This window comes from Mytilus californianus, unplaced genomic scaffold (assembly GCF_021869535.1).
Source record: "Mytilus californianus isolate M0D057914Y unplaced genomic scaffold, xbMytCali1.0.p SCAF_1, whole genome shotgun sequence".
Taxonomy (NCBI): Eukaryota; Metazoa; Mollusca; class Bivalvia; order Mytilida; family Mytilidae; genus Mytilus; species Mytilus californianus.
In genome coordinates this window covers 58901174-58928932 of record NW_026262581.1, presented here as the reverse complement: position 1 = coordinate 58928932, position 27759 = coordinate 58901174, and the positions used below count along the sequence as shown (strand labels likewise).

The following is a 27759-nucleotide window of genomic DNA, read 5'->3' as shown; positions in this document are numbered from 1 at the left end:
GGTATACTCATATGGTCCGACAATACGCGTATGGTCGGACTATATGAGTATATACTCGTTTGGTTATTAACGGGCCGAACCATATGAGTATTTAGACCATAACGGATTTTTTTCGTATAAATTCAAACTTCCTTATTAGACACAGCTCGTTCTCTGAACCAAAATCGGCACAAGTTATTAACTTCAATCCTTTATCTTTGTTTCATATTGTCTGAATCTTGGTATATTTGTTGTCTTATCTTCGCTATCTAGAATCAATTTGAAGCACCTTTATCCTGTCGACAGTTTCGTCCGTACGTAAAGCCATAGGTGTCTGGGGCATGGACATTTTTTCTCTCTTTTTCCCCTACGTTTAGATTAGATTTTCTTTGATGTCTTCTAATTTTCACTTAACTCTTACAATAACATTGGTTTCTACAAAAGAATAGAGGGGCATCAGTATAAACTACTGTAATGGTAATGGCAAATCGTATAAAGAGGAGCACTAACAAATTAAACAACTAAAAATGATTTAAAATGTTTAAGAAATTTTATTTTACAATAAGAAAATAAGGAGTTCAATGCTCCAATTGCTAATTTGCAAAACTGTTGATTTCTTGCTTAATAGTTCATTTAGTTATTTTCGAAGTCGATATATTGCGTTTCGTAAAGACTAATTAATAATGACCATGCATAAATGCTTCTTCCATAATTTTAACTTGTGAGTACAATTCATTTTATTTCATTAATCACGTGACAGTGATTACCAAACTATTATCTACGTCAAAATTTCATTTTTAGAAACTCTTAATATATGACACCTTGAATGGTTATGCCTTACGCAATTGCTGTTCAACATTTGTCGTATTAATTACCGGACCATACGCGTATTGTTAGACCATATAATATGAATATATTCGCATATGGTCATGACCATACGCGTATGGTCCAAATACTCATATGGTCCGGAACATATATATTTATGTCAAAGATTAATAGCCTGACTGTTAGGTCTAGGTATTGTACATTCTTTATATGATTTGAATTTTGATTCATTAAATATTTTTGTAGCAAACATTTTTTTTCTTTTGTTATTGTTTCATTGCAGTACATTAATAAGCAACCAATTTAAATATCATACCATTTGTGGTGTTCTTAATAAAGTGTTCATATTTGCAGATTAAATAAAATAAACACTTTTCATGTTAAGTTTAATTTTCTTCTGTTTCAGCTTGCTGTGTACAATTATTCAATCCACTACATAAGATTTCAGTGTATAAATTATTCCATCCACTAGACATTTTCCTTCAATTCTTAGAGAAAACATTTTTGCAATTTGTTCCTCAAAGATCTTCCTCTATATTTGATTGGAGGGTGCAATGTAAATGAGACAACAAAATACTTACTTTTTATACATTACTCCGTTCTTTCAATGAATATTTATGTTGTTGCATTTACACAATTGTGTTCTTGTGCATATATGATAGTACTCCTTTTTGTTTATAGCCATTATGTTAAAATTTCCTTTTTCTTTTTGCAGGAAAGCACATGTTCCATTTCACATTAATCCAATTAGCACACAATGTAGAAAAATATCAACTTTTAAGTTTCCTCTTCAGTATTGACCTGTTGATGATCATGAAAACCAAGATATCTGACCTATAAATACACAAAATAAAAAAAATGTTATAAATGGAGAGAAAAACAGCAATAAAAAAGCTTATTTTATCATGTTTATGAACATTTAGAGAAACTTTCATTTGAATCTTACTTGTGAGTACTCGTATTTCAGTGCTTTATGTCCATGGTTTTTATATTAGTTGTATTTGTTCCTTGTAGTGATTTTTGAGTTGAGCCACTTGCAACAGATTCTTACAGTTTGTTCTTATGTTGTACTCTTAAACCACTGTCCCAGGTTCGGGTAGGGTTGAATGCTCACAAACATGCTTTTTTTATTAGTTGTTATTGGCTTTGAACTAGCTGTCAGTAACTGTGATGCACTTTGTGTCTTTTCTGTTATAGGGGATGTATAAATTTCTTGCCACGTCCAGTCTTTGTTTTTTTTGGTGTAGTTCTGCTTTGTATCGCTCTGATGAGTTAAGCCTTTTTCGACTGTTTTTTTTGTAGTTCGTCCTTATGTTGTACTGTTATACAACTGTCCTAGGTTAAGGGAAGGGTTTGGAGGAAAATTAACGTCAACAAGCATGTTCAACTCCACCACATTTTGTATGTGCCTGTCCCAAGTCAGGAGCCTGTAATTTAGTAGTTGTCCTTTATTGCTGTATATCATATTTGTTTTTCGTTTATTGTTTTGTACATAAATCAGGTTTTTAGCTTTCTCCTTTGAATTGTTTTACATTTGTCTTGTCGATGCCTTTAATAGCTTACTATGTGGTATGGGTTTCGCTCATGGTTGAAAGCCGTACGGTGAACCATAGTTGTTGTTTCTATGTCATTTGGTCTCTAGTGGATAGTTGTCACATTGGCAATCATGCCACATCTTATTTTTATATTAACCCCGCCATATTATTATTGTGCCTGTTCAAAGTCGGGAGCCTGTTGTTGTTGGTTCATGTCTGTCGTATTTGTTTTTTGTAAATTGTTTAGTTATAAATTAGGTCGTTAGTTTTGTAAATTGGATTGTTTCAAATTTTTCATGTTAGGGCCTTTTATAGCTGACTATAAGGTATGGGTTTTCTCATTATTGAAGGCCGTCATTGGCATATAATTGATTACATCCACTTCATTGACCGACTTATATGAGGTTCAAGACTGAATCCTTCGATTTTGAACCTGAAAAGGGCATCCGACTTATAGAAGAATTGACTTTTACTCGAGTATCAACGGTAGTCATCATTCAAGGGCAATAACTTTTATAGAAGTGGCCGAACAATTTAAGCTTTGTTGACTTCTGTAAATCTTGTTTTGCCGATCATTTCTGCTGTTTATATTTTTCTGTATCTTCCATAGTTCTTGTCCTAAAGATAAAAAGGACACAAATTATCATTTAATGACAATAACTACTATGAGTAGGCAACTGACAATTTTGTAGATCTAGTCTTGCTCATCATTTTGCTGTTTAATTTTTTCTTTATCTTTTAAAGTTTTTGCCAAAAAAAAAGGTAACAGCCCAGAAAACACAGTTATTGCGTTGTGCATTTCTTTTAGACTTAACAGGCAAATTTTAAAAATACCGGCTCTATCCTGAAAAGAATTTTACAGTGTAGTGTACCACTTTTGGGACAAATTATATCAAAATTACAGGAAATTATATTGGCAATAACTCAAAATATGGACAATTTTACGTTACGGGGGTCTATAATTCAGTTTGACAACTTCAGACATACTAATTTTTGACCTTTTCAAACTGGACCAAATCACTACTTACCTCAAAAAATTGGCTGCAAATTTTTTTCACATGTAATTTCATCCCCTTACTTACTTAGGAAATTAATCTGGAAGGTGTATGAAAAACATTTGCAAGTTATACACTGTCCACACTAGGGACTTTTTTGTAGACAACGAAGATCAAAGGACGGTAAGTGTGTCCCCGGACGTAATAGAGTAGAAAGACTTGACTAATTTTAATAAAACTTAGCATGATCTAAGATTTGGGAATTATAAGACAGTTTACCAAGTTTGATGGCAATAATATATACATTATAGACAATGTGGTGATTCTTATGTTTGAACTTTGGGTGTTTATTTTTTACGTGTAAATCGAACAATTTTAACTATCAAGATTTGGGCCTACATAATCTAAATATTGCAAAAAATTGCTTTTTAAATGCCTTAATATATAATGTAACATGTATTTAAAGCAGCTGAACAATCATTTGATGTATCAGATTTATTACAAATCCTCAAAAGTCAAATGTTTATTAACCAGTGCCTGAAATTCGTGATTTTCAATTGATGATGGGAGGGTGCTTATATTATATTATATTGTAATTTTTTCCACCAAATTTAAATTTATGAAGTAATTTTGCTATCAATAATTCTTCCGTATATATTAAATGGAAGGAAAAGTTACAAATAGCATACCACATGAGCATAAAAGGGTCATAGCCATGTAAGACTGGAAATTATTTAGGGTCAATTTAGGCTGTAACAAATATTTTCATATAATTTTTTTTTAAATGCATACAGAAGCTATAGGAAATAAAAAAAATGTTTCTTTTTGGTCATAAAGTGACATGATACAAGAAGTATGAGTGCAATAGGACTCTTGCATTCACTTTTTTTTGCAGACAGTATAGTCTGATGCAAAGTTTTTTACTTTTCAGTGGAAAACTTGCATGTAATTTTAGTCTCAACAGGCATAGATTTGAACCACTTACATGACTTACTATCCTACAGAAGAAAAGAGAGGTGTCATAGTTAAGGAAACAGGTACAAAAAACATTGTAAAGTGTTTTTTATACAGATTTAGTGAACTTTTTATGATTGACTTCAAATTGTTTGTACATAGCTCCTTACATTTCACTTCCTTCAAACAGGCCGTTAGACCAGGACCATAAATACAACACATTTTGCACGATTTTTCTGTGATAATCTACTTTTTTCTAGATTTAGGGTTCACAAATGATTATAGGAACTTGAATTAAGCCTAGAAACAGAAATATCAAAACATAAAAACCAGTCGGATAAAAAGTCAGCATGCCCCTTAGGAATAAAAGTGGAAATGGCTTAATAATGCTTATTTCATCCATATAATGCCAAAATTGGATATTTGCTCTATCCGATAAAGATTTTTACAGTGTAGTGTACTACTTTTGGGACAAATTATATCAAAGTTATAGAAACGTCTATCGGCTATAACTTAAAATTTGGACAATTTTATGTTAAGGGGGTCTATAATTCAGTTTGAAAGCTTCAGACATACTAATTTTTGACCTTTTCAAAATGGACCAAATCACTACTTTTCTTAATAATGCATGCCCTAAATTTCTTTAAATGTAATTTCACTCCCCTACTTAATATTTGAAGCATAAAAAATAAACAGAAATAAATTTGGAAGTTACACACTGTCCACACTATGAACTCTATTTGTAGAAAATGAAAACAAAAGGACGATAACTGTGTCCCTGGATCTAATAGAGTAGAAAGACTTGACCAATTTAAAAAAAACTTAGCATGATCTAAGATTAGGGAATTATAAGACAGTTTATCAAGTTTCATGGCAATAGAATATACATTAAAAACCATATGTGGTCATATATTATCAATATTTGGGCCTACATTATTTAAATATTGCAAAAAATGCTTTTTAAATGCTGAAGTTCTCGCCTGCTTTAGTTATGATTGAATATTTCATTCCATACATCAAATATAGTTGACCTATTGCTTATAGTATCTGATAAAATGACAAAACCAAGAAAACTTGTCATTGACAAAAGAACCATGAAAATTATATTGGTCATGGTTATATGAATTTGCCAGACAGACATGCACACCTTTAAATCATTATATACACCAAATATAATTACCTATTGCTTATATATTCGTAGTATATGATCATAATGATAAACTGACAAAACCATGAAAATTTATCATAGACCAATGAACCATGAAAATGAGGTCAAGGTCATATGAAACCTGCCAGATAGACCTGTACACCTTACAATCAGTCCATGCACCAAATATAGTAGCCCTATTGCTTACAGTATAAAGAAAGGCAACAGTTGTATACCGCTGTTCAAAAGTCATAAATCGATTGAGAGAAAACAAATCCGGGTTACAAACTAAAACCGAGGAAAACACATCAACTATAAGAGGAAAATAACGGAACAACAGAAACACTGAAGTGCAACAAAATTAAACGCCAATGCAACATACATAGAAACGAACTTTTTGATAACAGCTGCCATATTCCAGACTTGGTACAGGACATTTTAAGAAAAAGAAATAGACCAAACCAGAAAACTTTACATTGTCCAATGAACCATGAAAATAATGTCAAGGTAAGATAAGATGAAACCTGCCAGTCGGGCATGCGCACCTTACAATCATTCCATGCACCAAATAATGTAGCCCTATTGATTATAGTATATTAGAAATAGACCAAACCACAAAAGCTAAACATTGTCCAATGAACCATGCAATTGAGGTCAAGGTCAAGGTCAGATGAAACCTGTCAGTCTGACATGTACACCTTACAATGATTCCATACACCTCATACAGCTGACCTATTGTTTATACTATCTGAGATACGGACTTGAACAAGTAACTTTTACCTTGATCACTGATCCATGAAACGAGGTTGAGGTCAGGTGAACCGTACCTGACAGACAATAAGACGTTGCATATACCAAATATAGTTATCCTATAGCTCATTATAAATGTGCATTTCAATTGACAAAAAAATTGGGATTTTTTTTTAAGCAGTCATTAAACCATAAAAATGAGGTCAAGGACAATAGACAAACGACAGATGGAAACTTCAAAACATAATTATCTGCATAAAAAGTATAAGGCATCCAGTGATCAGTTTCACAAAAATTCTTATGACTAAAGTTGATTGAGGGTCATGAACAATTCAGTATACTTACAATCAACTTTAGTTGGTTATAAGATTTTTTGTAAAACTGATCACAGGTCTTCCACCTTCTGAAATATAAAGCTTTATAAAAATAGTTTACGCCAACGCAACCGATTATAATCCCTATGTCTCACATTCTGCAACTTTCGTGGCAGGCAATACAAAAGGCATAATTGAAGAGCAATAACTCCTACAAAGAGTAGACCCAAAATTTAAAGTTTCTATGTTGCAAAATATGCAGATAATGGGTAAAAATCATCATTGAAGGGCAATAACATCTATAAGATTTAACAGTTTCTCTTTATATATTAGTTTTCAAGATAAAAAGGCAAATTTATGAAGAAATAAAATTGGTTAAAATCTTTATTTAAGGGCAACAATTCCTATTAGTCAGCTGACAAGTTTTGGTGTAAATGGACAGAAGGTAGATTTCAACATTCGGAGCATTTCTGCCCTTGTCAGATGTTCTCTGGCTTTTGTGGTGCCTTTTATAGTTTACAATGCAGTATGGGTTTTAACTCATTGTTAAGGCTGTATGGTGAACTATAGTTGTTAACCTAAGTCTTTGGTCTCTGGTGAAGAATTGTCGCATTGGCAAATCTGATACATTTTTATATGAATATTTTTTAGGTCATGACACTCATGTATGTGTAAGGGGACAGCCATTTGATTTTCTGGCGAGTAAAAAGGGCGAGGATTTTTAGAAGGAATAACCTGGCCTGGCAAGAGCTGAAAATAAATAACCTTTCATAAGATAGGATTAAAGGATGAACAAAAATGAAAATAATTTTCTGAAGAAGCATGCATAGCACAGGCACTTGTTTCTATCCATGGGCAGGTTGACTATCCATATATAATACAAGAAAGTGGATAACGAATTTTTTTTTATGTCACGACCGTCTCCGCTTCGGAGGCTTTTTGTTACCTTTTTAACACTAAACAAATTGTATATCTCCCTCAGTGTTCCTCATGGTAATCTTACTGTGATTCACTAAACCGTGGTGACATTTTGAACTAGTAACTTCTCACTATATTCACTTCCGGTTGGCCTGTTTCAGAGCAGAATGTTATCTTTTTAAAAAAACAGATGATGCTGTAAAATTACTGTGTTATCATTTTCATTAATTATATATTTTTAAAGAATAAATATCGCCAATATAAGTAAGTTTTCGTTGCAAATAAATAAATTAGAAAGTCAGAAACCAAGTTTGTTTGAATTGGATAAATAAATACTAGAGAATTCCGAATGTATACGGTAACTCTAAAGAAATTCCTCGATCTTCTATTTTGGATGTGCAAAAAGGATACAGATTCGAAATCTTTAAATTTTTCGAAAACTAAGGATTTTCTTATCCCAGGAATAGATTACCTTAGCCGTATTTGACACAACTTTTTGGAATTTTGAGTCCTCAATGCTCTTCAACTTTGTACTTGTTTGGCTTTATAACTATTTTGATCTGAGCGTCACTGATGAGTCTTATGTAGACGAAACGCGCGTCTGGTGTATTAAATTATAATCCTGGTACCTTTGATAACTATTTACGAGAGGGAAATTCAGTTAACGGAAACAAAGTTATATTGACTGCGATGCCAACCGGAAGTGAATACAGTGAAAAGTTACTAGTTAAAAATGTCACCACGGTTTAGTGAATACTAGTAAGATTACCATAAAGAGGAACACTGAGGGGATATAAATTTTGTTAAATGTTAAAGGAAAATATTCAATGAATCGATTAATATAAGGCAGGAATTTTTACATTAAGTTAAAGGTAACAAAAAGCCTCCGAAGCGAAGACGGTCGTGACATAAAAATATTCGTTAGCCACCTTCTTGTATTATATATGGGTAGCCGACCTTCCCATGGATAGAAACAAGTGTCTGTGATGCGTAGCCACAGAAACAGTGAACTAAGTAACTGTCTGTTTGCAAGTAGTCCGGAGTAGTGAGTCCACATATGTGTAATTATAAAAAATCAACATCCACCGTTTCAATTTGTCACAGCTCACTGCAAATGGATCACTAGTAATAGGAGAATGGAAGCGATAAATTGATCGGATCAGATATGAGTTTCCAATTGAAGGAGAACCTCTATCTTTGAGTTAATATAAATAGTGTCGGTGGTCTCACACACGAATCTAAAGATGAATTGCATGTACATTTATTAGCAATAAATGTGTTGTTCCTTTGCTTTTTGTGTGTTTTTTTGCTGTGCATGTACTGATTTTGTGTCATGGATGGATACCTCATATCCTTTGTTTTTCTATTCTATTAAATATATGACTGTGAACCTGACAGTACTATGACTTAATATTACAAAAAATACTTTGCACGTTATTTTTCACCATCTTGCCCGAAACACGGTGAATAATAAGCTTTAAGCACGAAAACATGTGAAATAAAAATGGCAAACACCGCGTTGGACGCAAAAAAACCCTTTACCTCCCTCAATAAAGTTTCATGTTCAATCAAATGAAAAACAATTAGCGGATAAAGATAGATCTACATTTGTTCAGATTGCCGGATACATACAGAGCCTATGCAGTTCGGACATTCTGCAGGTACAATTCGCCAATATAACAAGCTTGATCTATATCTAAGACTAAGACTATAACCATTGTCAACGATGGTCAAATCCGACTTGCGACTTTACGACATGACCTGTAAGAATGTTCCAAACCGATAATTGTTGGATAAAAAAAAACAATGACAGTCAAATTTGCTTTACGAGACTGGGGGACATGAGGCAGTTTTAAAATTTGACCTTGTGACCTTACTTGAGCCCCACCATTCATCTTATGCGTATGTGTGTAGGTGTGGCAAAAAATCGGAACGTTGATTTTTTTTTATTTAGGACAGAGAATTTGTTTCCATCTTTAATCAAAAACTTATTTATTTTTTTGAGCCCAATCATAAACTTTTTTCAAAACTCAATGTCGTATTTTATAATTTTCATTCAAAGCTAAATATTTGTTATACCAAGGATTTGTAACACTATACAAATCCTTGGTTATACTTTCCTCCTAATTTTTTTTTCTCAAGAAATAAATGTATAAATCTTATGCATGTCTGTGTGATTTTAATTTCATGAGACCAAGCTAAGGATTTGTATAGAGATCCTTGATGGGACCCTTTATAAAATTTCATATTACCATTATGACTAATTATACATTAGTTTTTACATTTGTCAAAACCATGCATTTAGCTATTCCAATAGGTATCATCAAACAATCCATGTGTATCTATCTGGCATATTTACATTACTAAAACTTTATATTATGTCCCAGTATTTATGTAAATAACTTTGATTTAGAATTATATAGATCTGGGACTAATACATTTTTCTATCAATCCCAGAATAGATAAATAATTGTCTCTTAATCTTTGGAAAATAATCCGATTTTTTCATGTTAAATTAATTTACTTCTTAAATGTCAAAGTAGATTCTTTTTAGTTCTAAAATTTTTAATATAAATAAAGATTTTCATTTTGATTTAACGAAAAACTTTTATAGCTGTAGTGGCATGGTCGGTCAACTGTTTAGTTACATGTCTGATTACAGGTGAAGCAGTAATTTTCCATGTGACAGTAGCGTGTACCCTGGGGTGTGCATAACTGATTAGGCGTACCTTAATTTTCTGGGGAACATCTTGTCCACGTGTAATTTTTTAATTAATACATATTGCAACTGATGACATTCCACAGATTTTCTTCTGTTTAATCAAGGAATTGTATATTAAAATATACAATTCCTTGATGTAGGCAAGGAATTGTATATTTAAAGGAAATGGAAACGGATCGAGATTAATCGGGACTCTCGCAGAGCGATAATCCTTGTCTGTTTCGATCGGAAGTATGAGAAATAATATAAAGAATCATAACGGAGGTCCATTTTCTGTTATATATGTATCGGTCATCTGAATTCAGTGGGTCATTTTGATTGAGAAGATATTAAGGAGGATATAACACAAGACAAGTATAAACTATTCTTCCATGTAAAAGGTAACCCCTTAGGTATCATTGTTATGCCTTTTCGACCTATGTTTGCATTAAACGTTTAATTAAAAGTCTTGTTAAAATAGACCTCGGTCGTCAAATTTGAGAGAGTTTCATCCGGATTACAAAACAAAAAATACAGTGTTTTTAATTTTTTTCTAAACGCTCGACAACCATGAAAGGCAAAAAAAAAAAAAAATAAAAAAAAATAGTTGATATCATTATAAAGCTGAAACCTTATTCTAAAACTTAAGACTGTTATTTATCTTTAAATATACAATTCCTTGATGAAGATAGGACAGCTCATGCAAATGCTCAATTTATTTAATTATGTAAATTATATTGAATAAGATGTTATAAAAAGTAAGGTTACAATGTAACTCCGGAATGTTTTGATATACTAGACCTATTTTCAAACAGTTTACTACGATTTAAAAATTGATGAAAATCTAAACAAATTATACCTGCTTAAAAATGGTTCAGATCATAATCTTAAAAAATAATCATTGCTCTTGATTGCGTTTTTCTAAAATATTTTGGAAAACATGAATAAAAGTGACATTGATTATAGAAAAAATAATTTTATTGGAAGTAAAATGGTAAATCGTTTTTTTTCAAATATAGTTGAATTTGGGTTGCTGTCTTATTAACCTTTTGGAACCCTACATTGTATAGCAGATGGAAATTCCGTAAATTTAAACAAAATTCAAATTGTCGAAAAACCTCTATGATTACGGACATTATGTACATGTTCATGTACAGAGATTTTAAACGTGTAGAAAGTCATGCTCATTTGATTTTTATAACAGCTGTCATTACTTAAATCGAATAATCAGCAAGCGTTCATGTATCATTTACTTACTCATAACAATATTGTATTTCAATGCTGTAACATTTTGAGTGTCTCTGAGAACAGGTAATGCAATTATATATTTTTTTGAACATTTATTGTTTCTAAATTTAGAAAATGTAATATGAACATATCATTTGAACGCACCGATCATTCTTATTCTGTCTGTGCAAAGGTGGGATGTCTTTTTAAAATAATTGTTTGCTTGTCAAACAGAAATACATCGGAAATAAACACATTTATTATAAAGCCAGTTGTTGGCATGATACGGGTTATGTACTTTTCATATATTTAATGATGGCATGATACTAAACCCCTAACGGGAGGGATTGTGCTTCGTTTTCATATGATGAAGACATAATCTTTCAATCAGTTTAATTGAAGTCTAGCAGTCCTTTGTTAATTTATGTATCATTGTCATTTTGCTAAGTTTGTTCTGTTACCTTTTATAACATCGGACTCGGACTTCTTTTAAACTGAGTTTTACTGTGCGCATTGCTGCGTGTTTGTTTATTCTACATTGGCTAGATGTATAGGGGGAGGGTTGAGATCTCACAGAACATGTTTAACCCCGCCGCATTTTTGCGCTTGTCCCAAGTCAGGAGCCTCTGGCCTTTCGTAGTCTTGTATTTTTTATTAATTTTAGTTCATTTATATGTTTTGGAGTTTAGTGTGAAGTCCACTCTCACTGAACTAGTACACATTTTTGTTTAGAGGTCAGCTGAAGCCCGCCTCCGGGTGCGGGATTTTCTCGCTGTGTTGAAGACCCATTGGTAGCCTTGGAATGTTTTCTGCTCTTTGGTCTGGTTGTTTTAGGTTTATGTTTTTTTATTAAAGTTTAAATTTGTGTGACCCGAAAATACCCTTCCCCAAAATAGGACCAAAAAAATCATACCTAATTATGTTCAGCTACACTTCTTTTTTATACTGTTTGATGCCAAAATGTCAGGTAAATCCATGTGATTTCAAGATAAATTGCCATGCATATTGTTCAATTACTCACAGTCACGTAATTTGCCTCATAATTAATATAATTTCTACAAATGATCTAATTTTATTTTATATAAGGCTAGATAGTTTTGGGAGGTGGTTGTTTAATATTTTGTTATTGTCAATTGGTATGCAAATACTCATATTTCAAATGTCTAATGTCTGTGAGCAGAACATTCCATGTCCCAATGGTAGGCATACTAGATATTTTGAGATATATTGTATTAACCTGTCCCAATGACTTAAGTTTCGTTATGCAAGCCTTCCACTGATGAAATGAAATGTTTAATGATCACATCAACCTGTATTTTTACAGCTGTAATTTCAGATAAATTATATTCTGTGTATATTGATAAGAAGTCCCAGAGTCCAATATTTAGTTCAAGTAAAACTCTACTGATAGAGCAAATCTCAATTAAAGTGGTACCAAACACCTTGACTAAAATTAATTTGGCTCGTTTAATTTTCATAAAATTTTGACAAAATATATTTACTTTGACCCTTTGACAAATATATAAAAATTAAAAAAAATTTGAACCACGCACTTTATCGGAAAATAATTATTGGATATATAGCAGTTTGACAAACACTAATTTGGATTCTTGAGAAGCTTAATATTTCCTTCAAAATAGAACATGATTAAAACGTTCAGCTGATTGTTACAGAGTGTTATGTAAAAGTCAAGACAACAACTCACATAATTGATCATTGTAGACCAAATACAAGCTCCAAACAAACTAAAGCACGTTATACATAAGGAGTTTCTGTGTGTAAACCAAAACATAGTCTCAGCAAATCATACCGGCTCAAAGCAGAAAGATATGTAGAATAAATAATAATTCTATTATCAATAATACTAAAATCAAACTAGTTTTGGCCATTGAAAAGCACTCAGCATGAAAATAGAATTTTGAGTTCCTGCCTTAGCAAGTCAGCTTGCAACCTTCAGTGTGAGGAAGAACCTGCCTGCCCAACAATGCGCCAGCATAGGAATGTCGAAAGAGCGAGGCGTCTCCACGAGGGGATAAGCCTAGACATCTCATCTGCAGTCGGGGTATGCGTCTGCATGGGGATAGCCCATATGCTAGTAGAGTAGCAGGGGTCTATCAAACTGGCGCTTGAATGAATTTGATAAAATTTGTCCCCGAAATGCTTGGGGATGAATGAAATTTTAGAAATGAACAGTGATAAAATTCCATCAAGGAAATATAAAAAAGAAAAATATATCTCACTAGTAAAAATGCTGAGATGTTTCCTTTGTCATGAAACATTATTGAAGATGTTATGAAGGGGATGGTTGGTGGTAAATTGAATATTAGCACTGTTAACTATATTAACTAGTCAGACTGTTATGAACCAAGAAATTGATTATACAAAGACTATGCATATGGCTTTACACACAGATTGGGTACATCAGTCATATTGTAGGAGGAGACTTACCTCACTGGGCTTCAGATAATAAACTAATTGCTGTGTAATAAATTTTATATAAGATCTGGTATCATAATCTGCATGTTCTCACCAAGACTGATTGTTTGTGACATGTATCTGATTAAGAAAAGATAAATGTGCCTTCTGGTGAGATTCCATTTGTAACTTCAAAGTGTCAAATGCCATAGAAATTATTCTCAAAATATAACAGGTGGTCTGCGTATGTTAAATGTATCCATGATGTTAGCAGATTTCACAAGGTATTAATTATATTTGTAAGATGGAATGCTTGTTTGTATAAACAATATTTATATTACATATAAGTAAAATAAATATTCGAATTAAGATTATATATTTTAGGTCTAAGTCTGATAGTTTGTTGGAAGAAATTTCTTCCAACTTTCTTGTAATATCAACATATATTCATTTGGTACTTTCTTTTTTTTACCTTTTTAGTAATTAGCTATACTTGTAAAACCTTTAACCTTTTTAGTAATTAGCTATACTTGTAAAACTGGATGTTGTTAGCTTGTCTGCATGATCGTTCAATAAATGTTATACTTTCAATGGTGTTATCAGTTTGGTTAAATCCAGTATTTGCATGACCATCAACAATCAATACACTGCAATTTGGCTACGAGGATAATCGAGGATAACATGAGATGGCAGATGCACGTCCAATATTGTCTGATGTGGTTTTAATTCCATTTTTTTACGTTGGAAATGACATTAATTCGTTGGGACAAAGATGGGCACGCTGGCTTCGATCGTTTAATTTGTACGCAACAAGTAAAGGAGTTGTCGAGGCACAACAGAAGAAAGCATTATTGTTGCAAAGTGCTGGAATGAAGTACAAGATATGTATTATACGCTGGAAGAACGAGAACCAGGAGAAGAGGAAATAGTGTACGACGTAACTGTAGAAATTTTGAACAATCACTTTACACCTCAAGTTAATAATTCTTTTCAAAGGAACCAATTTCGGGCAATGGAACAAAACCCCGAAGAAACTATTGAACAATTTATAAATAGGTTACGACAGAAAGCAATTTACTGCAATTTTGCTAATGTAGACGAGGGTATTTGCGACCAAGTAATAGACAAATGTAGTTCAAAGAGGTTTATACTGCAATCAGTTATTTTACAATACAGATAAAGCTATACGTATAAACGTAAGCTTTATACGTCAATGGCCTCAACTAACCTGTTAGCCACGCTTACTTACCGGAACTTCTTTATTTCATCAACAATGTCACGTCGCTTCCGTGGCAATTATGTCAACAATCGTTTAGCGATAAACTCTGTCACTGTTATTAATAATAACAATGAAAAAAGTAATAATAGATTCGATAGTTTTGTTTTCTTATTTCTTTGTTTTTAGAATTTGTGACATTTTCAATTGATTCTTGAAAAGCCAACATTATCCAATGCCATAAACCCTCCCCCCAAATTTCGTCTGTTAAAACTTCGAAGAAAATGTCGAACGAAGTCTCAAATTTCAATCTCCAGTGGTCTTCAAAGCTTTCTTGATAAGCAACAAAACAAAAACACTGCAAAAAAATCATTTTATGACCTTGTATTAGTTACCAGGTTTCTCAGAAAGAAAAAAAACTAGATGAACTTATAGAACAGGACATTATAGAGGAAGTAAATGGACCAAGTCAGTGAACATCGCCAATTGTGGTTGTACCAAAGAAGAATGGTGATATTCGAATATGCGTTGACATGAGGCGGTCAAATCAAGCAGTCATGCGATAAAGGTACACGATACCAACTGTGGATGAGGTAATTAAGATTTGAATCAAAGTAAAATCTTCAAGTTAGATATTAATCTTGCGTACCATCAAATTGAACTGACACCAGATTCAAGAAAGATAACTGCTTTCATAACGCATAAAGGAATAGCGCGAAAGGCTTATGTTTTGAATAAACTGCGCTCGGAGATGTATAACAAAGTAATGAGTCAAGTATTTCAAGGAGTACGAAAAAGTTTTGATGATGTTGTTTTTTATGGATCAACTTCTAATGAGCATAATGAAAGACTCAGTGCTTTTTTTCAAAGACTAGAAGACAAAACTGACACTTAATATATTGACAAGTGCAAATTCAATATGGCAAACATTGAATTTATGGGTCATATGTTATCAGAACATGGAATTGGTGTGTCTCAGTCTAAAGTTGAAGCAATAGAAAATGCTAGAAGACCAGAATCAGTTTCTGAGATAAGGAGTTTTTCTTGTATTAGTTAATTTTGTTGGTCGTTTCATACCAAATGTAGCAACTGTAGCAGAACCACTACACCGCTTACTTCACAAAGACACAAAATTTCACTGGAGACCAGAACAAAATGATTCGTTTGAAAAGTTAAAGAAGAGTGTGGTGGATGCGTCTAATTTAAGCTACTTCAACTTGAATCCAAAAACTCAAGTTATTGCAGAAACCAGTCCTGTAGGCTTAGGTACCGTTCTTGTATAGAAACAGAATGATGAATACAAAGTTATATGCTATGCAAGCCGAAGTCTCACAACTATAGAAAGGAAATATTCACAAACCGAAAAGGAGGGGTTAGGATTGGTATGGGCCTGTGAAAGGTTCCATATGCATTTACTCGGGCATGATTTCGAGTTGCTAACTGATCATCTTCCATTGGAATTCATATTCTCTCCTTAGTCAAAACCGTGTGCTCGAGTTGAAAGGTGGATACTTAGAATGCAACCTTTCAAATATATTGTAAAATATATTCCAGGATCACAGAATATTGCAGATTCTTTATCACGGTTGTTAGTTTTACCGAAAAATGGATCAAATGAAGGAAAAATAAATCAATCCGAGAAGTATGTACGTTTTGTTGCAAATGAATCTACACCAAACGCTGTAAAGATCGAAGATGTGGATAAATTGTCGCTTAATGACAAAGAACTTGAAAACATTAGAAATTGTTCGTTAAATGGAAGGTGACATGAATTGCTAAACATACACTATGTGACAGTGAAACAGGAACTTAGTGCAATAGGTCATATTGTTCTTCGTGAAACAAGACTTGTTATACCGACTGAATTGAGGAATCAAATACTGAAGCTAAGACAAGAGGGACATCCTAAAATTGTTTTGATGAAACAAAGATTAAGATGAAAAGTTTAGTGGCCAAACATTGACAAGATTATTGAAGAATATTGTAAGTATTGTTATGGGTGCCAGCTTGTTGCAAACCCAGAGAAACCAGAACCGATGATTCGAACTTCTCTTCCGAACAGATATCAGCAGATTTTCTAAGACCGTTACCGTCTTGAGAATATCTATTTACCGTTGTCGATTACTATTCAATTTGGTTGGAAGTGACAAAAATGAGTAAAAGTACAAGTGCAGACCGAGTAGTGGATGCTCTGGACAAGATGTTTACAATACATGGTTTACCTATTTCGATCGCAACTGACATTGGACCTCAGTTCATCAGTGACACAACGCTACTTGGACCAAAATGGTATCATGCACAGGAGAATAACACCCTTATGGCCAGCTGCCAACGGGGGGATAGAACGTCAGAACCGTTCATTGTTGAAGCGCATGCGTATTGCGAATTCTGAGAAAAAGAACTTGAGTACTGAAATACAAACTTATTTCAAAATTTACAGGTCTACACTTCATTGTACTACAGGAGTAAGCCCAGCTGCATTGTTATTTAACCGTAAGCTTCGCACAAAACTACCGGATATTCAGATTTGTTCTCATGATGACACAGAAGTGCGTGACCGAGATAGTCAAAGGAAGGAAAAAGGAAAACAATAAACGGATGCAAGAATGAATGCGGCAACAAATGATTTGAAAGCAGGAGATTCTGTTTTAGGGAAACAAAATGGAGGTTTTAAATTGTCTACAACTTTTAATCCGAAACAATTCATACTGCTGAAGAAGCATGGAAATAGTGTTGTTGTTCAAAATGATGATCGTGATACATATATGAGAAATGTCACACATACCAAAAGATTAACTGAAAGGAAATATAGTGAAAATCAAAATGTCTATAGTGAAAATCAAATTCTAGTCAAGAATTTAGTATTATGAACATTGAAGTATTTTCATACATTCAATTGATACTCAGGTCAATTGACATTTTAAACCAAAAAACCCATGTTCAGTATTTTGGGGATTAGGTTTTTAAAAATTTTAAACAAGAGAAAAAATAAAGATATTTGTTTAGTAAAAGGAGAGGAATGTAATATCAATAAATATTCATTTGGCACTTTCTTATTTCTTTTGGTATTTAACCTTTTTGGTAATTAGCTATACTTGTTAAACCGGATGTTGTTAGCTTGTCGGCATGATCGTACAATAAATGTGATATTTTCAATGGTGTTATCAATTTGGTTAAATCCAGTATTTACATGACCATCCACAATCATTACACTACATTTCTAACTAGATATAAGAATATGTGGTATGAGTGCCATTGAGACAACTCTCCCTCCAAGTCACAATTTGTAAAAGTAAACCATTATAGGTCAAAGTACGGCCTTTAACACGGAGCTTTGACTCACACAGAACAGCAAGCTAGCAAGGGCCCCAAAAATGACTAGTGTAAAACCATTCAAACAGGAAAACCAACGGTCTAATCTATATAAAAAACGAGAAACGAAAAACACTTATGAACCACATCAACAAAGGACAACCACTGAACATTAGGTTCCTGACTTAGGACAGGTGCAAACAACTGCAGCGGGTTTTAACGTTTTAATAGGCGCGGCGCCAACCTTCACCCTACCTGAAACAATAGTGTAACATCACAACAAAACAGCTACATGTTTTTCATTTTAGATCTAGATGTAGGTCTAATAGAAGACATTTCTTCCAACTTACTAATTACCACAAGTATTTCATTTTAGGTCTATATTTGATACAATAAGTTTCTTCCAACAGACTAACTGCTTCAAATATTTCATTGAAGGTTTGTAAGAAGAAATTTTTCCGACTTACAGGTAATGCAATTATATATTCTGGTGAACATTTTTTTGTTTTTAAAATTAGAAAATTTTAAGTGGACATATCCTTCGAACGCACCGATCATTCTTATTCTGTCGGTACAAAGGCGGGATGCCTTTTTAAAAAAAATATTTGCTTGTCAATCAGCTTTATTTTTTTTATTAAAATTTAAAGTTGTGTGACCCGAAAATACCCTTCCCCAAAATAGGACACCAAAACACATTATGTTCAGCAACATTTCTTTTTTTATACAGTTTGATGCCAAAATGTCAGGCAAATCCAAGTGATTACAAGATAAATTGCCATGCATATTATTATGTTACTCACTGTCACATTATTTGCTTCATAATTAATATAATTTCTACAAATGATCTTGATAGAAATGTTTCCAACGAACTAAGTGCTCCAAATATTCTAATTAAGATTATATATCTTAGGTCTATGTCTGAGAGTTTGTTGGATGAAATTTCTTCCAACTTTCTAACAGCTACATGTTTTTCATTTTAGATCTACATGTAGGTCTGATAGAAGAAATTTCTCCCAACTTACTATCTGCCACAAGTATTTCATTTTAGGGTCTATGCCTTATAGAAGAAATGTCTTCCAACGGACCAAATGCTTCAAATATTTCATTGAAGGTTTGTTAGAAGAAATTTCTTCCGACTGACTAACTGCCACGAGTATTAGATTTAAAAACAAATCAAATTGTCTAACAACATCTGTGATTACAGACATTATGTACATGTACATGGACAGTGATTTAAAACGTGTAGAAAGACATGCCCATTTGAGTTTTATAACAGCTGCCATTACTTAAATCGATTAATCAGCATGCGTTCATGTATCATTTACTTATATACTCATACCAATATTGTATTTCAACGCTGTAACATTTTGAGTGTTTGTGAACAGGTAATGCAATTATATATTCATGTAAACATATTTTTGTTTTTAAAATTAGAAAATTTAAAGTGAAAATTTCCTTCGAACGCACCGATCATTTTTGTTCTGTCTGTGCAAAGGTGGGATGCCTTTCTAAAGGAATTATTTGCTTGTCAAACAGATTTATTTTTTATGAAAGTTTAAAGTTGTGTGACCCGAAAATAGCCTTCCCCAAAATAGGACAAAAAAATCCAAACCTAATTATGTTCGGCTACACTTATTTTTTTTATACTGTTTAATGCCAAAATGTCAGGTAAATTCATGTGATTTCAAGATAACTTGCCATGTATATTGTTATGTTACTCACAGTTACGTTATTTGCTTCATAATTAATATAATTTCTACATATGATCTAATTTTATTTAAAGCTAGATAGAAATGTTTCCAACTAACCAAGTGCTCCAAATATTCTAATTTAGATTATATATTTTAGGTCTAAGTCTGATAGTTTGTCGGAAGAAATTTCTTCCAACGTTCTAACAGCTACATGTTTTTCATTTTAGATCTACATGTAGGTCTGATAGAAGAAATTTCTTCCAACTTACTAACTGCCACAAGTATTTGATTTTACATTATAGGTCTATGTCTGATAGAAGAAATTTCTTTCCAACGGACTAACTGCTTCAAATATTTCATTAAAGGTTTGTTAGAAGAAATTTCGTCAGACTTACTAACTGCCACAAATATTACATTTTAGGTCAGGTTTAATAAAAACTTTCTTCTAACCAACTAATATCTACATGTGTTTCATTTTAGATCTAAATGTAGGTTTGATAGAAGAAATTTCGTCCAACAAACTAACGGCTAAGATTAAATATTTCATTTGAGGTTTTAATTCTGATAGAAGAAATTTCTTTCAACGAGCGATCAGCTTGAAGTAATTCATATTACGTTTGATAGAAGAAGTTTTTTCCAATGAACTTACTGCTTTAATGATTTTATTTTGTATCGAATAATAGAAATTTCTTCTATTAAACTGACTTCTCTATGTACTTCTTCTAAGGTCTGAGAGAAGAAATTTCTGTCGTTGAATATTCTCATAGTTTTACGCAAGTTTCTGATTTTGTTGTTTCTTAAAGAGAAGAAATTTCTTCTAACCATTGAAGTTATCAAAAAACCGTATGCAAAAATTAGAAAACAGTTGATGCATTTGGTATTTTTTGATAAATTCATGAATTTTGCATATTTCAGTCCGCAAAGAGGACATTTCTGTTAATTAGAGACACCCTCGAAGAATCCGACACAGATATAAACGGCGCCAAAATTGTGTTTCCAAATCAATAGAATCGACTTTTCAAAAGAAGACAACCATGAAGAATCTTATTGGTTTGTGTCTGCTGGTTTTGGCTTTCACAATATCCGAAATATATGGGTAAGTTTTTATGATGGACACTTTTTCAGGTACAAAGTGACAACTTTGGGTTTATCATCTGGAATAGGTCATCTGCTAGTTGTTAGACTAATGAAAACTTCCGTCTTGCTTTTATACTATTTATGGTATGTAATTTTTACGTGTTAAAATGTGTTATTGAAAAAAAAATGTAGAACACATATGAATAAGTTTTTTAAATGCAGATTTTAATTTTTTTCAGACACTGTCAGACATGTTCGAAGAAAGTGCGTCATAGAGTAGGAAGGTTTTATTTGTAAGTAAACAAGCTTGTTTTTTAAAAAAAAACATAATGACACTGAATAACTATTTTTTCAAAGTAAAAAATGTTAAATCTAACATACAGTGTTTTCATTACAGAATGTATAATTTACTACTAGTTGACCTTTTCAAGTATTCAGCGTTTCAAACAGGACGCATATTTTGTTTCATGTCGTTTTGTTCCACTGATATTGTTTAATTAAGTCTTTTTTCTATTATAGTTCTATGTTGCATTTTTACTGTACTATTTTCACTACCAATTATGATACATGGTGGATATATTAATAATTTTGCATTAATAATTTTTAAAATAATATACATGTAAATAATATTTCACTGTATCCTTTTCCCCTACTGATTGGGATTGCGTATTCATATATCACTCGGTTGCACTTTTGTCCATTTACAGTACGCAATGTTCTTTACAGATCTTCGGTGTTCGTTACTAAATTTATTCAAAAACTTTCTATACCTTTGGAATGACTATGGTTTGTTGTATGATCTTACAGTATGATTTCGGTCTAATTTCGATTCAGCCAACTCTCACCATACCCATTTCCTGTTGATACCAATGCTCTAGCTAGAATTTCAATGTCAAAAGTCATACCCTCTGCTAAAATAAGATGCATCGATGTGTGTCATTGTCAATATTTTTGGCGGCTTGTGTACAACACTGTCTCATAAAAGTAACAAATGGATGTTCGTGAACCTTATATTTATTATGCCCCCTCCGCTAGGCGAAGGGTGCATTCAGTGTTACAATTGACCGTCCGTCCTTCCGTCCGTCCCAAAAGTATTTTCACATATTATAAGCAAGCTTGAGCGGGGGCATTCATGTCTTCGAACACATTCTTCTTTTATTTCTGTATAATCTGTTAGTAGGAGATGCTTCCAATCAATTTCAAATAGGATTTCATTTAGTTTTTTGATAATGATCTAACATTTATTAATAATAATGCTTTCATGTTTTACAGCTTCACCACCAAAACATACCGTTGTCGTTGTTCATGTAAGCCAGTTTAAGCTTAGTACTTTAATTTGTAGTCAGAATTTTACATTGCAAAAGCGTACCAGAATACATTGCAATTCTTTAGTGGACGATATATACAAAAAAAAAAAAAAAAAAAAAAACATCTGCAAAGTAGAGTTAGTTCGGAAAATCGTTATAAGTTCTGATTATTGTTTCTGTAGTAGAGAATTGATAAGAAGTAGTGGATTCGTAAACGATAATCAACGAGCGACTTTAGTCGCAATTTGATTATCGTTTCCGAATCCACTACTTCTTATCAATTCTCTAGCTTAACCCATTTCTAGTAAAACGACTGTCTGTTTTACGTTTTGACAATGAATCAACGATATTTCATAAAAAGAGTTTCGTATTTTGTCTTTTTTATTCTATAATAGCTGGAAATGATTATATCCTCACGGTTCGCATCTATATTTAGACATTTGGCAAGTTAACATAAGTTTAAGATAACTTAAATGGGGTGTTAGCTCCACTTTTTAACACCAGATTTTATTTTTGTATATACATATTTCATTTAATGTTTAATCATTACAAATTATTCAAATCGAATAGATTTTGGTATATTTAATTTATTCAAAAAAAACATATATTAATATACAGAATTAATTTATCTTGTTTTGAAAAGTTAAAAAATTTTATTTACCAAAATTTAGAACCTTACAAAATTTATACATATAATATTTAGCAACATAATTTTGTATATTGAAGACTAAACACCGTTAAGCCGTTTTTTAATCAAATAAGTATTATTAGCGTAGATGCCATTAATCTGCCAATTCATAATGCTCAAATTCATGTTGCTTTCCTAAAGTATTAAAATTATGTGCTTACGATTTAAATTGAACAATTAATTATATTTAGATTTTGCTTAAACTGTTTCCGTTTCATTAAGTTAAGATTATTTTAACGTTATTACATTTGGCATATATCGTTCACCGGTCAATACACTAGTTTTATCTGTGGTACGCATTCTGAATCGCCATCATACTTGCTCTTGCTACGGATGTACAATAAATAATTATGTTGATTTCATAAACTTACCATCAAGCTGTTCATAGCCGTGATCGTCTAGTCGTTGGTATCGAATGTCATAACGGTGATATTAACAGTGCAAAGTTCGAACCTTGTACCCGGAATGAAATTTTTCATTGAATTTTTTTTCTGGACCAAAATATTGTTTTAATCATAGAACATGTAGAAGTATTATATATTTCATTTTCATATAATGGCGATGATTTTGTTTCTGTTTTTACTGTCAAAAAAAAAAACACCCAAAATAAAACAAATTCAATAAACATGAACAAACCAAGATATATATATTTTATTAGATTACAAAGGCGAATTATCAATGAGACAGAAATACAGTTAAATGACATGTATTGACAATTAAGCGCTTTAAGAGTACTATTCATATCATGGTTGAAGTCAGCCATCGTGGTCTAGTGGTATCATGCATAGACTGAAGACTCTATTGATTATGAAGAAAATACGCGCGGGTTCGATTCCTACACATGTCATTCGTTTTTGAGAGGATAAAAGATCAAAAGTTAAAAGTTTAAAGTTATAATATAAGTTCTCTGAACAGATATATCATGTTAAGGAGGGGTATTTGCGAAAAATACCAGTCGCGAGAATGTTAAATTTCTCGAGCCGTAAGCTGAGGGAAATTCATTCTCAAGACTGATATTTTTCGCAAATACCCCTCAAGAACATGTTATATCTGTTTAATTACACCGAATGTTAACGTACAAAACGCATTGATGATCGTGACATAAAACGCATTGATGATCGTGACATTACAAGCGTCCAGTCGGATAGAGTATTTTTTGGCAAATACCACGGCAGAGAGGGTAAGAAAGGCATATCCTTTTTGCATATACCCCGGCGCTGTTAAAAATGAACGATATTCATTTGATAAAAGTAAATTGATGAAAAATACACTGGCTATCAACCAATCAAAACCTAGGATTCTTACATAAGGTGTAATTATTAAGTTAATACTATGGTCAGTGGATTCTTGAAAAATAATCTACAGTAAGAACAATAGACTGACGTCAGAGAAATGGGTTAATGATGACATAACCATGTGGTAGAAAATGGTTATAGTGTTTTCTTAAAACACCAATTTCATTATTTTTTTAAAAAATAAGTTGAAATATAAAGTTATTTGAATAAAGTAATAATTCGACACAAGTCACACACAAATGTTTATAATTAATCAGAAAAATTCGACCATCTCATTATAACGTATACTATTTATAGTGGATGGTGGATGGAGTGATTTTGAACATGTCAGGTGGTATGGTGGATGCAGTGTAACTTGTGGAGCTGGAATGGAATACGGGTTAAGTACAAGGAAATGCAACAATCCTAAACCTCAGCATGGCGGAAAACAGTGCGTTGGGTCTTCGAAAAGAGAACAAAGTAGACCATGTAGACTTAAGGAATGTCCAAGTACGATCAAAGTCATTCATTTTAAGCTCACCTGGACCGTATTTAAGTCTTCAATGTTGAAAATTAACATATATCCAAGTGAGCAGCGGAGGTTCTTAGAGCCTCTAGCTTCTTCAATTTCTTATTACACTTAATCTTGTCTAAGACATCAATGTCAGTGAACAAAACATGCAATTTTCACGTTGAATTACAAGGTTGAGCTTTCACATACTTCAGTTAGTTGTCACAAACTGTTTACCTTTGAGTTAAAAATAAATATGTAACACTCTAAAACGTGTCCATCCCCCCGCTCAAACGTATCCAGTTCGCTCAAACGCATCCCAAAATTACAAATCGCTCAAACGTATCCAATTTCAATTCCCCAAATGTGTCCAATTATTTTCTCTGCTCAAACGTGTCAAATTTTAATATCGCCCAAAATCGCCATAAGGATGTATTCTTCTGACGTTTCAGTCAATATCAATGAATTTAAAAAATATTTTAATCAAACTTAACTCTGTGAAAAAATTGTGTATTTACAGTAAGTAGTTTTTGAGTAATAAGATTTTCAAATTTTATAACCAATCAAGTCAGTCTCATTAGCCAAAATATTGAGAAAATGGGTGAGGTGTACAAAAAATGATTTTACCAGATACATGTATATCCCATATCAATTTTTTCTTTTCAAATTTCTTAGATATGTATTTTGTCAATCATTTATAACAAAGAAGTTGAAATAATATGCTTTTTGTTCTAAAAAAGAGAAAAATTCCAAATTTACAAAATTGACAACATGGTAAATTTGACACGATAAAGCAACAAAATTTTATAAAACTTTCTTATATTAACACCTACCCATAGTTTTTTTAAGTTAATTTTATTCAGATTGGTCCACTTCATCTTTAGTGACAGTATGAAAAAAAGTTTAATTGTGAAACTGTGACTTTTCATAATATTAGCCCAAAATTGGGTAAAAATTGATGAAAAATGGGAAAATCATCAAAATTGGGTACTTTCAAATATTTGTAGCAAAAAAGAAGTGCATCACCATATGATTTTTTCTTCACCAATTATTTTTTACAGTCATATAAACACAAAAATCAGGTTAAAAAAAAAAGTTTAATTCTAGAAATTTTTGGGTCCTCAGAGGTGTACATCCTTAAGACACTAGAACGTCTCAAAACTTTTAGCGCTAATATATTCTCTATGGCTGTTACTCATATCTTGTAAAATTAAACAGAGTAAACCATTACTGCAATCTCTTTTAGAGGATGGTGGCTGGTCAGATTATGGAAATTTTAATGACTGGTCAGATTGCAGTGTTAACTGTGGGAAGGGTACAAAATCGCGTGAAAGAACAAGATCCTGCACGAAGCCAGAACCCCAATCGGGAGGGAAAGATTGCGAAGGAAGTGAAGTAGATATTCAAACGGAGTCATGTGACATGTTGGACTGTCCGGGTAATTTAGTTTGCGTCATTTAAGGAATTGTGAAAATTTGTATGATAACGGATCGAGAGAATAATAAATGGGTGTCCAGTTGTATGTTCGATTTTGTTATTTGTTTTAACATCACGCGATAATGGTAAACAAGTTATAAAAAATATCTCATAAATTATATTCCGCACAGTACAGTTTTAAAGTTAAATATTTTCACATAATTTTTAATATAAATATGGATAACAACATGGGTTTGGAAAAAAATACTTTTACACCTTTGTTCCAAACAACGCCGGCCTCTCTGTAAATGAAATTCACTTGTGTCTAGTGCATTATTTTCTAAACATGTGTTAAGCGACACCTACTAAACATTTAGAAAAAAAATTTTCGACAAAACTTCGGAACTGATAAAAAAAATATCTAAAGTAATTCGCCTTTACAAGATTTGCACTTCAAATTTCAGATACAATTTGCAAGGGAAATATAGCCGTGTATACAGCCAATTTACAGGATTGCACTAAATTCATAGTTTGTAGCAATAAGAGGGCATTTGTGAAAGTTTGTCCAGAAAGTACCGTCTGGGATGATAAAATAAAGACGTGTAATCATCCTAAACCAGGCACTAAATGTATTGATATAGGTAAGGTATTTATTTGTATTTGTATTACAGGTAGAAAGCGTGTGACGTTGTAAAATATTTCTATAATATTGATATGTTTGTATCTTTACATCTGATAAAACAACCGCAACATGTAATTTCAGACAAATCAAACTAAAGAAAGGTATGAGGCTAACAAAACTGACCAACTTGTTTACGAATCAAGAACTCAAAACTGATGTTGTTAAAAAAGAATACTTTATTATTCAACAATTTTCGCTTTGATTTTTTGTGCTCTGTGTTTTGTTTCTTTGCTTGCCTTTTTGTTTTGAAAATGTTAATCAATTAATTCACTATGTAAATACAATGTATATAAAAAGATGAACAGAAAATGCCACTTGAAAATGAGGTCATAATTCATTAAATTTCGTCTTCACAAGCTCAGACATTTTTGGAGGGACTTCTTATGAAAATTGTTTTGAAATAATCAATGCTTTTGGAAATATGTTTTAGAATGCAACACAGGAGAATACCTTCCACATGAAACCGACTGCAAGAAATATTATATATGTGCTCACAATAAACCTGAATTAAGAACATGTAAAGATGATCGATTATGGAATGACGACATTAAACATTGTGACTATGCTGGAAATGTCAATTGTAAAACAGACAAGAAACCAGAAGGCCCAGTGGATTCTTAAACAAACTATACATGAAGAAATATGATAAGAAATTGATGCGCAGCATATTTGGATAGGAAATAATGAAACCCACCCGAAGGATTTGTAGGAATGTAACACTCTTGCAAACGTTTTAATATCGGGTCAATCACAATATCTATGTTAATGTTACTTCTGATAACTGACCAATAAATAAATATATCATAATATCAAAATTTCTTAATT

The 27759-nt window shown here is 32.4% G+C and overlaps 1 protein-coding gene across 1 annotated transcript; it reads left to right on the top strand.

Annotated features, from left to right (window-relative positions):
- Positions 1-11386: 11386 nt before the first annotated feature.
- Positions 11387-27715, top strand: LOC127705223 (coadhesin-like). Its single transcript, XM_052209546.1, has 8 exons — positions 11387-11429; positions 20895-21075; positions 21296-21349; positions 22329-22363; positions 24644-24835; positions 26083-26274; positions 26717-26893; positions 27365-27715. The coding sequence occupies exons 2-8, from the start codon at positions 21014-21016 to the stop codon at positions 27553-27555; spliced, it is 903 nt and encodes a 300-aa protein (XP_052065506.1). The 5' UTR covers positions 11387-11429; positions 20895-21013; the 3' UTR covers positions 27556-27715.
- The last annotated feature ends 44 nt before the right edge of the window (positions 27716-27759 follow it).

Excerpts from the sequence above, each read along its gene's own strand:
- LOC127705223 (XM_052209546.1), top strand. The coding sequence starts at position 21,014 with ATGAAGAATCTTATTGGTTTGTGTCTGCTGGTTTTGGCTTTCACAATA. Across the intron at positions 22,364-24,643 it reads ATACCGTTGTCGTTGTTCAT|TGGATGGTGGATGGAGTGAT; the intron begins GTAAGCCAGTTT and ends TACTATTTATAG. Across the intron at positions 24,836-26,082 it reads TAGACTTAAGGAATGTCCAA|AGGATGGTGGCTGGTCAGAT; the intron begins GTACGATCAAAG and ends AATCTCTTTTAG.